This window comes from Oreochromis niloticus, linkage group LG4, assembly GCF_001858045.2.
Source record: "Oreochromis niloticus isolate F11D_XX linkage group LG4, O_niloticus_UMD_NMBU, whole genome shotgun sequence".
Taxonomy (NCBI): Eukaryota; Metazoa; Chordata; class Actinopteri; order Cichliformes; family Cichlidae; genus Oreochromis; species Oreochromis niloticus.
The window spans coordinates 2,247,215-2,258,573 of NC_031969.2; the positions used below are offsets into that span (position 1 = coordinate 2,247,215).

An 11,359-nucleotide genomic window follows, 5' to 3' on the forward strand; every position below is an offset into this window, starting at 1 on the left:
TGTTTGTGCTTTTCTTTGGGGGGGGATCAGCTGTTCATCTTTATATAAGCTCTGTTGTTGGTTTTCAGCTGTTGTATAAATGAAGTCTGTGTCCTCCACCATAATGTTTCAGGGTTTTTGGTTTGTTGTTTTAGAAACTTCAGTTACATCATACAGAAGTGAAATTGTTCAAAGGAATACGATACTAAAAGTTGGATGCTTCGAGTAGAAAAGCACAAAAGCTTCTGTTAGTGATGAAAGCCATGGAGTCACTGCTCAGGTGTGATGGACCGTCTATAACCTCAAACATTGAGTTTCCTCGGCTGTGTTTGGGATCGCTGACTTGATGACACGTTCACTATCATTTCGCCTTCATCGTCCTGGTCGATGGCAGCAGGTGTTTATCAAGAATGTCTCGTAGCATCTTTCCTTCAGTTATATGAAGCACAGCATGGCTGAATGCTAAAACCCAGCCCCATACCGTGCTGTTCCTACCCCCAAACTGCACTGTTGGCATGGTGTTTTGCTGTCCCTTTGACCTCCACACAGTCTGCAGCATCCAAAGAGTTTGGTTATGTTGTCATGTGATCAGGCTCCCAGTATTTCACAGGCTGGTCAGCAAACTGTAAGCGTGCTCCATCAGTTATGGAGTGTTGTGTGGTGAGCTCGTCTCTCTGCAGCTGGGGAGCGGCTGATGGTGGTCAGTTCATGGTGAAACAACACTGCCAAAGGTCTGTGGTCATTCATGTTTACCCATCAGCAGAGGCTTCTTGTATGACACCCTTTAGTTGGGACTGAACCAGCTGATAAACAATGCTGACACTGATTTTATGCGACACCTTTCTATCCTACCTGAGCACTCAAAGCGCTTTATACAACCTGCCTCATTCACACAAACACTTCTCAATGCTTTTCCTACACAAGTCATGCACATACATACTGAGGCATCAGGGACTAACTCAGGCATCAAGCATGTGGGTGAGGATGAGTGTTTATTATATTCGAGTATTAAAGTAGATATTCTCTGACAGCATTTTAACACATGACTCACCATATGCACATCTGAGCTCTGAGCAGTCCCCCCAGAGCCGCTCCTGTATGCACCACATATGTAAGAACAAAGTGTGGGCCGAAATGTTTCGTTTCCCATATTCAGAGTTTGTCGTCTGAATGCAGACCAGAACGTGGCATCGATCCGAATGAGCTGCACGTGTTTTCACTGGGAACCTTATAATCAACACTACTTTGAACTTTTAAACAGAGAATGGTTAAACATGCCGTGTTTGTATGTAATGAGAATCCAGAGTGCTGTAAAATGTAAAGGACTATGTTTGGGCGGTAAACACCTGAACATGGAAGCAAAACTGAATTGTGTGGTGAGATTGTCTACAAAGATGCTGGGAGAGCGCCACAACTCGGAGAAGTTAAATGTACAGTTTATGAATTTTATTTAAAAAAAAGAAAAAGAGTGGCAGCCAGAAACAATACAAAAGAAAACTCAAAATGTGATAAATCAGAACGGTGTCTGCAGAGAGCCAACACAGCTGTTACCATCGACAGACACACTGTTCTGAAGCTGAGGAAGGCTGAACGTTCCACTGAAGGGGTGTGGCCTAAAAGTCCAGTAAGAATCAGTCCAGCAACCGTCTACAAACTTATGCTCATCTTACTGAGCGAGTGCTGAATTACAAACAGCGTCCTTTCCAACGCCATGGTTACTGTTCGAATGAAGGGACAGGCTGAGTTTGCGTCTGTATTAACTTCTCCCATGCAAAATAAACAGAACCCCAAAGAAGAACCCAACAAGGTGTTGGGACAAACTTCCGTATGCTAACATACATTTTGTTGAGTGTATATGACACAATGAAGCACCACGCCAATGCACTTTGAACTGAAAGCCACAAAAACCATTTAAATACTGTTAATGTTTGAACAAGAAATGTCTTTAAAATGTTGCTGCGGGGGAGCGTCAGACTATCGCTCAGACTCCCAAACTGTATATCTGTCCTCTACTAATGACAAAAACTGGAACGGAGGGAAAGGCTTCTAACGCATCCTGTACTCCAACGTCTTTGACATCTCACATAGCTGGCCCCTGAAGTCCACGTCTATGGTGAAGTCCAGGTCCCTCTGCAGAGACAGCAGGTCAGGTTACACAAAGACAACGTGCACAGAAAGGACTTCAAATGGAATCAAAGCAAAGAGCGGCTGAACTGTGCTTACATTGTTCTTGACATTTGGCTTCATGCTGACGGTGCCAATGATTTCCTCTCCAGTCTTCACAGTCAGGTAATCATCCAGATAGAAGACTGTCTGCTTCCAGTGGGTGTAAGGAGACTCTGGGCCTGGGGGAGACAGAGTGTTGGTAATCTACAGAAGCCTTTTAACCTGCCCCCGTGTGTCAGAGTTCAGATGACTGGCTCCAATCAGCTGACCACCTCTTGCCTGTTCACCTGTAGACATGTGTCATATTCTGTAAAGCTAATGCATTTGCTTGGTTCTTTACTCTGGCTGCAGGCTGAGGTGCGAGGTTCTCATTTCTCCTCCTGGTGATTCGTCGCTGTATAAATAAAACTGAATTTGTCAAAGCAGACACTGGTGTCAGCTCACAGTGGTGAACAATCTGTACAATAGCAACAACACGTAAGTCGTGTCTCGGCCTCTGGCTGACGTAACATGAATTGGGATGTTGTTCAGTACATGGTTCAAGTACATGAATCCTAAGAACACCCACAGCATGAATCCTGCCCTAACAACACTAAATTCATTCAGGTATGAAAACTGCTTTTATCCAGGGCTGTAGAAAGCATTCATACTGGGACACCTATAGTGTAAAGACAGCAGGGAGGGACACTGACTGGTAGAGAAGCCGATCCTCTTATGGCAGCGGGTGAACTCGATGTTGAAGTAGGTAACCAACGCGTGGATGTAGTCATTCCTCTTCACCTGGAGGCAGAATGGGGACGTGAACGTCAAGTCTTCGGCCTTCACTGTGTAGATGTCCACCTCCTAGACAAAAAAGACAAGATGCCTTCAGACCAGCTTCAGCCACCCCCTCTGCCCGTGTCCCACATCCATTCAAGGAGCAGAGAATGATCCACCTACCCTGACGAGACAGGAGTTGCTGACCAGCTGCTTGGGGTCCACCACATCGACCAGGGGCTCCTTGATTGCCACCTCCTTGATGCAGGACATATCAAAACCGTACACGTTCTCCCACCCTGACAGAGACAAAACCAGGTACAGCTACAATGATCCAAAGTGTCCTTTCTGACAGACTCGTTACCGCTCAGAGGTGTCCCCTCCTGACGTGCTCAAACATCTCACCGTCTGTCATAAAACATGTACAGCGTTGTGTGAAAGTCTCGGCTCACCTCGTCGTGTTGACATTTTGCTAATGACGAGCAGAGAAAATAACCATGTTGACACTGAATGCTTATAAACACTTCAGCACACGCTGAACTCTTCACCATTAGAAGCTTTTATTACAGAGTGGATCAAAACTGATGGTGATTTTCATAATTACATCACTTGTGACCAGTGAAGCATAAAAGGAGCCTGTGCAGTGTTTTACAGATGGTTACACTCTCACTGTTGTATCTCTGACTTGCTCTATACATGCTGATGACAGTTTGAACCAAAAATGTCAAACTAGGCTCTGTCAGTCCATGAAACCTGTTCTTGCTGTGACCGTTCATGATGGCAGGCTGACGAGGGCGCAGCGCTCTGTTGGGCGTTAACGAGTAATAACTTCATGAGTTTCTTCAGATTTAACCATTAGACAAAGTTACTTCCAACCATCTCACAGACATGATATTCAGCTACTTTCATTCACCGTTTAGTCCCACTCAGTCCACAGCAGTCTGACTCCTTGGAATGGCTGGTGTGGTCGTCTCTTGACACGATCGGCCGAGTTCAGTTTGTGTGGCAAACACATCTGCTTTGTGTTCATATGGGTGTGTGTCCTCATTGGGATGTGTGTTGGTGTGTGTGTGACTGAAGCCTTACATTTGTATTGTTGACAGTGTGTTTCACCCATTTTAGTGCTCAGATTAATCAAAATCATGGAAAGTACAGTAGAATTGGTAAAAAAGTAATCCATTACTTGTGAGTAACAGACCCAACAGTTATCACACCAGAGAGGGGAAATGCCTCCACCACAAACAAACATTTGACCTCACAGCAGGTCATGACTGCAGCACATCAAAGCCAATCAGAACCCACACAGTGAATCACTGAGTGAGCGCAATGATGGACAGTTCCCATCCCTAATAAGGACACATGCTGTGACAGGGTTGGTTCCCTTTGGATCCAGTTTGATTTGGTAAACACAAATCCAGATACGTCCAACTGGACTTTGTGTGATGACACAAAAACACACTCGTTTCCTTCACAACGATGTAACCTTACATGTTGGTCACAACTGTTTGAGACATTTTACTATACCCACTTACCGAATTATCAGAGCTTCCTCACCAGAATCGATGACACCAACTATAAACATTTGTCGACTTAGAATACGACGCATCCACAGTAAAATTCTAAAACCACCTAAATGTACTTTCTAAAACTACAGGAAGCTATGGGGATGAATCACCTGACCTGGACTCAATACCAACGAAGAAGAACATGGGGCGAACGGCAGGATGGAAGAAAATGGGAACGTAGATTAGAATAAATGTGAAAGCATTTCCCAGAAACAGACTGTGCAGACTGGAGCTTCTCTCCAACACATAGTAAACCTCCAACCCAACGCACACGTTTTCTGGATCTTTGTTCCAATTTGCTCTGGGACAACCGGGTGATATTGACAATGACCTGCATACAGGAAACACTCAGATTTCCATTCAGTCACTCGGACCACTCACAGTGTATTTTGTAGTCCTTATACTGTCGGTCTTCGATGGCGGTGACGTAAAGGGTTGCTCTGTCTGGAAAAATGAGGCCATCTGGTTTCTGTTATTGTATAAAGAGGGACAAATACACAGTTTTCAGAGAAAAGATCAACAAAGTCAGTATGTTCACGCCAAGTGGAGCAATAAATGAGTAGCTTAAAAACTCACAACAACAACAATTAAACTACATTTATAGACATTTATGTGGGGAGAAAAAGGATCCATCGTATTACTGAGACTAATTTAACCAAGTTTGAGTGGAAAAAAAAAAAAAAAAAAAAAAAAAAAAAAAAACACCTGATAGATGCAGCAACATCCTGACTGAGTGTGACACTGAAGAACTGACAACGCATTTATTACCTCTGGACGACTGTAATTCATTATTATTATTATTCACCTCCGTAGAGCACTTTGCTCTCAGACTGCTGGAATATTAGTGGTTCCTAGGGGGCTTCCCATGATGCATTTCTTCACTCCTTTTCATTTGCCATGTGTTCTTTGCATTTATAAAGTTACTACTGAGCTCTCTTGTCCCGTTTCCACGCCAATATTGCACCATTTCATAATGTTAACATACACTGGGCCATGAAAGGCTGTGGGAACGGTTTACGTCTCTCATTTAAAAAGTTTACAAAGTTAAAGTGATCGTCACGCTCCCTCACACATCTCCAACAAAACTAAGGCTGACACATCCCCACAGCTTAGCCTGGCCCAACTCAAATCCATGTATCTACAGATTTAAGGAGCATCCCAGCGGTGCGATAGGAACAAAGGTTTGAGTGCACACATACATGTAATGCAAAGCAGCGAGACATTACCACAGCCAACACTGTGACTGCACGGTTTACACAAACAGGGACATGCTGTCGCAGCCATCATAGAAAAACCCAACTCACAAGCACACTCACCCTCATATAAGGTGGTACATTAGAACGTATCAAATTTACGTTTTATAGTACAAACGCCCACAGGACTGAAACAGGATTCACGTGTTTGACAGGAGCTCTACTGCTCAAATAAACAGAAGAGCATATGCATACTCACCAGCCATTTGTCCCTGGCATAAATAACTGTATTAAGCATGGACTCATAGAAGAGACAGTAGCCCATCCACTCTGATATGATGATGTCTACTCCATCCACAGGCAGCTCCACCTCTTCCACCTTTCCTTTAATGATGGTCACAACTGGAGACACAAGTAGAGCTCAGTATGCATTTTTAAATATGATCACATGACTGAAATCATGTTGGCTTCTATTTACTCACCATCATCAAGGTTGTTGGCCTTGACAATTTTCACAGCATAGTCAGAGATGCTGCTGCACTCAATCTATGGAGATCAAATACAACAAACAGACACATCAACTATATCAAGGGACCATCGCTAGCTGTGAGTGATGTCATTACCATTGATTGGTGAATAAAACACCTACCCCTATAACCTTCTTGGCTCCAGCTTTGGCGGCAAACATGCAAAGGATACCTGTCCCACTGCCCACATCAAGCACCACCTTGTCCTTAAAAAGGTGCTTGTTGTGGAACATGGAATTGCGGTACGTGAGAGTGCGAACTTCATCCTTCAGCATCTCCTACAGCACAAAAGCAGGATTCATGAATACACACACAAGTTTCCTTGAGTTACTGCTCTAAACACACAGATTACAAACCAGAAAAATACCTCATGAATTCCAAAGTGGGCGTATGAGTCAAAGTAGTAGTCCTTAGATGTCATGTCCTCAGCTGCAGGCTTGGCTGAGCTCTCCCCCTGGGAAACCTCACAGAAGACCAAGATCGTCTCAATTAAACATCATCTTTGCTAAACTCAGACAACCAGCAGCTTTGCTGGCTTCAAACAATTAAATGTATTAATATAGCAACTCTGTTCCAGCCTTACAGGCCTCACCGTCTTTCCACACACACCTGTATCATGTGTTTAACCTCTTTGAATTTTCCAGGGAAACTGCTGAGTTCACTGAACAGCTGATAAGCAGCCAGTGTAAGAGTTTCTTGTTTGTTTCCCATCTTTTAACTGTAAGTAAATGAGGACTGCAGAGGAGGAGGAGGGTCTCCCACCAGGCCGAAGTCCAGGCTGTGTCCCTCTGTTTTCCCTCCCTAGTTCCCACAACAGTATTTTAGGGCACATTAAGATGTGATGTAACCCACAGTTATACTGGGGCCGACCACTTCTTTTCCCCAAACACACCCTACCAGTTAGAACAGGTATAGGCATCATACCACAACCATAAGCATCAATCATCTCTTGCAGGGGGGAAACCCATAACAGGGCTGAAGGCGGCAACAGCCGAATCAGTGATGTCCTATTGTGTACTCCGACAAGATGGCGCTCCACGTGCTTTAGACACGGGAACTGAAAAGACTTTGGTTCCCAGTCCGGCTTCACGGACAGAGTTAAACGGGTTAGAGTTTTTAAAACAGGCTCCACGCTGGGCCAATACACGTGGCCCACTTTAACGTGAACTCCGGCCGCACAAAAGATGGTGGCACATGGCTGAGAAGTCGCGCGCTCTTGGCCTTCCTCGATAACACTGGGTTTCCACGTGCACACCAACTACCTCATCTGTAGTTATCGGCTCGGGCTCAGTACAGCTAGCACGTTTGTTCACCTCTATGAGAGGCAGAACACCTAAAGCTGCCTACAACGTAGTTCTTTATCACCCTGAGGATGCGCTACTAACGCGGCTAGTTCAGCGCTGCTGCTGTCGCCTGTAAACTACATTAAAGGGAAAAGATTATCGCAGAAATCACGTGACATCTGTTAAAGAACAAGTTTATGAATAAACTGTAAGAAAATACCAAGAAAGAGTTCAACTCTGTAGCACAATTAGCTAACGAGTTCAGAAGCTAACACGGTAGCACCCATGCGGTCCACGACAGGTTCGCTCCATCGCCAGCAGCCGGCTGACGCATTAGCTAAAAGGACGACTCTGTTCTTTAACCTTCCAGCGTCAAACAGCCGTGGGGATCAGCCGCAGTACGTGCTTGGTGAAGTGTCGGAGTGGCCTTTCTCGGTCACATATATGTTAGATGAATGAGCGCCAACGGTGCTAAGGCTCTATTAGCCTTAGCCAAGTTAAAATGGATGCATCACTAGCTGGTAGGCATGTGCTAAGTAAAGCTAAAAACATAACCGTGTACGCAATGTCGCACGACTTCATAAAATGACCGCGTGTCGTTACCAAAGATAAATATAAGTGAGGCTTATTTTCACACTATAAGACCTTACCTCCATCCCTTCTGCTGGCGCCGCCATTTCGATCATCTACCCAGAGTAGCTGCGTGGGTCTGTAAGCGTCTCCCTTTGTCCCGCCCACGACGGCCAACGTTTATCTCTGATTGGTGCAGACGACAGGCCCTGCCTCCAAATTAATCCGGTTGTTAAGTGATGACGTAAAACCCTGCTTCCGGGTCCACACTGAACCGCCGTCCATTAAGACTGTTGTGTTTTTAACGTGTTTGAATACTTCCGATCTTTTTAAGTCCCTAAAAATAGGCCGTGATCACTTGGTAACCTTCACTGAATAAATGTGAACTGATGCCAGTGAATGAATGGAAACAATCCTGTATGTGTGGCATCCTTGTTGGAGGATTTCACCCATCATGGTAAAGCACCGCGGTCAAGCCAGCCGCTTCTTATCCGCCGCATAAATTTTCTTGCGCTTCTACACCAGCCTTTACGGCAGCGCCTTTTCTCGTTATTTCCCGATCAAAAGCATAGGCCCACGCACACGTGCGCACGCGCGCACACAAATTGCAATGGGACAGCCCAATACAGCCATCGGGACAGTCTGGTTGTATATTCAAAAATTCATTAAAAATCATTCTTGACAGTTGATGTCCAACTTTCAACACAGTCCTCCTCTGGGACACCTACTGCCCCTCTGGGCTAGGTTTCATCCAGATTTACTGTAATATTCCTCAGAAATTAAATGACATTTATGTTCAATACAATACACTCAATACACTACAATTATGTAATGTTTAAAAAATTAATTACAAATCATCCTTAATAGTTGATGTCCAATTTTCAACACAATCCTCCTCTAGGCCACCTACTGTACCTCTGGGCCACGTTACATCTCAATCCGCTGTAATATTTATCAAAAATTGAAAGAACAATTATATGTCAAGGCTTTCTGTGTGCCTTTCAAAGTGACACTAAATAACAGAACTCAGGCACATCAGGGAATAATCCAAAAGATGGTTTTATTAAACTAAAACAACATACAAAATATCCCTAACCCATACTACATAACCTAAAAAGAAACATAGTGGAAACAAAGGGACACTTAGAAGCACAAGAAAACAATATTATACTGAAAGGGCAAGAGACACAGCCCAGACATAATCCACAACTAAAACTCCAAAAGAACAAGTCATCCCACATAGCAGACAGGTCAAGCCCTGTTTATGTGATGGCATGCCACATCTGGCCCGATTGTGGTTTGGTTGATGTGGCCCTGGCTCATAGAAAACAGGTCTGGCCCAGATCTGGCATCAAGCTGGCACTTCTGACTGACTGGTGTCATGGCAGGGTGTATGTCAACCAGATGTGGGCCAGGTCTGGCAATGATGGCACTATTTATGTTCCTATTTTCCTGTTTTAGTTAGAAGACCCAAATGCCATGTTGCAATACTATACTGCTATGGTAGCCAACGTTTCAAATGCAGGTTTGACAGGTTTGTGAGTGTACACTTTATCCAAAACCTAGTGAGGGTTTACTCATCTTTGCCAGTGGCTGGCTGTAGCTCAGGAGGTAGAGCAGGTTGCCTATTGGTCGGAAGGTTCGATCCCTGGCTCCTCCAGTCTGCATGTCAAGTGTATGAATGTAGTTAGGAAGCACTCAGTTTATACAAAGTGTATGATTGGGTGAATGTGGCATGTTGTATAGAGCACTTTGAGTAATCTGGGAGAGTAGAAAAGCGCTGTGTAAGAATCAGTCCGTTCACTGTCTGAACAGAGTTTCTTCATGTTACTTTTGCACTGTTTTGCATGTTCTGGCACATGTTGTTATTACATGGCTTGATTAAGGTACACATTAGGCTGACATCTGGGGCCAGAGCTGAAACTGTTCTGGGCCAGCACAGGGCCAGCAGTGTGTCTGCAACTGGCCTTGTGCTGGCCCATGTGTGGGCCACATCTGGTAAACCAGATCTGGGCCACCAAAAGGCCGTCATTCTTTGCAGTATGTGGGCCATGTGTAAGCACATTGTGTGGGACAGATCCAGGCCATACCAATTTTGCTATGTGGGATGAATTATGTAAAAATGGAAACATCATAAAACTGAAAATGAACATTAAGTAAAATGTACTGAAATGAACATCAGTATGGCCATCATTATTTAATTGGAAAGTCTAAAGTTCTATGGCTTTGAACAGCCAGAGAACACAATGCCCAGCTTAGTGCGACTAAAGGTAACTTCTTTTAACATTCTGTCATTCTGCTTCTATATCAAAAATCCACTAAAACTAGTGTAAGAGTAGTCATTTGAAAAAAAATGACTAGTTTTAGGGGGCTCTATCCGCCTTAGTGCAGCTGCCGTACCATACTGTGATGCAGTAGGTTAGCAGCCTCTCAATGGACGAGCAGTAGAAGGTCAGCAGCAGGTTGGAGTTCAGCTTGTACTTCCTGAGGACTCTCAGGAAGTGCAGTCGCTGTTGGGCCTTCTTGACATCTGCTGAGATGTTGTCTGTCCAGGAGATGTCAGCAGAGATGAGGATGAGATCTTACAGTCTGGGGCCGGTTTGTGAGAAAGTCCTTTATCCAGGCACATGTGAGAGGAGGGAGGCCAAGAGTGACCAGCTTGGTGATGAGGATGTCCGGGATGATTGAAGGCTGAGCTGTAGTCCACGAAGAGCATTCGGACGTAGCTCTGCCGCTGCTCTAGGTGACTCAGCACAGCGTGGAGGGCTGTGGCGAGGGCGTCTTCTGTGGATCTGTTTGGACGGTATGCAAACTGGTGGGGGTCAAATTCTGGGGGGAGGTAATCCTTGATGTGCTGAAGGACTAGTCTCTCAAAGCATTTCATGATTACCGGTGTGAGGGCCACAGGGCGGTAATCACTCAGGCTGGAGATGGGAGACTTCTTCGGCACTGGGATGATTGTGGCTGATTTTAGACAGGATGGGATGGCTGCCTGATCCAGTGAGAGGTTGAAGATGAGGGTGAAGATGAGGGTGAGCTGGGGGGCACACGCTCTTAGCACCTTGCCAGGTACTCCGTCTGGACCGGCCGCCTTCCTGGGGTTCACTGCTAGGAGCACACGTCTGACATCGTGCTCCGTTATAGTGAGTGGAGCAGTGCAGGAACCAGGTGAGGATGAGGATGGGAGCAGGGCTGAGGCAGATGAATGCTGCTGTTGTGGTGTTTCAAAGCGGGCGAAGAAGCTGTTTATTTCCTCTGCCAGCTGCACACTCAGGTTTTCTGTTTTCGCAGTGCTGCCTCTGTGGTTTATGATGTCTTGT

The 11,359-nt window shown here is 45.1% G+C and overlaps 1 protein-coding gene across 2 annotated transcripts; it reads right to left on the minus strand.

Moving 5' to 3' along the window:
* Positions 1–1,410: 1,410 nt before the first annotated feature.
* prmt1 (protein arginine methyltransferase 1) lies at positions 1,411–8,269 on the minus strand. 2 transcript variants are annotated; one of them, XM_005461605.3, is made up of 10 exons: positions 8,120–8,269; positions 6,554–6,640; positions 6,309–6,464; positions 6,142–6,205; positions 5,919–6,061; positions 4,848–4,935; positions 3,085–3,200; positions 2,838–2,988; positions 2,203–2,324; positions 1,411–2,109 (listed from the first exon to the last, which is right to left on the minus strand). In XM_005461605.3, exons 1-10 carry the CDS (start codon positions 8,153–8,155, stop codon positions 2,026–2,028), a joined length of 1,047 nt encoding a protein of 348 aa, XP_005461662.1. In that variant the 5' UTR covers positions 8,156–8,269; the 3' UTR covers positions 1,411–2,025. The 2 variants fall into 2 exon arrangements, with proteins under 2 accessions (XP_005461662.1, XP_019213904.1); XM_019358359.2 differs by having other exon boundaries at positions 6,554–6,649.
* Between the last annotated feature and the right edge of the window lie 3,090 nt (positions 8,270–11,359).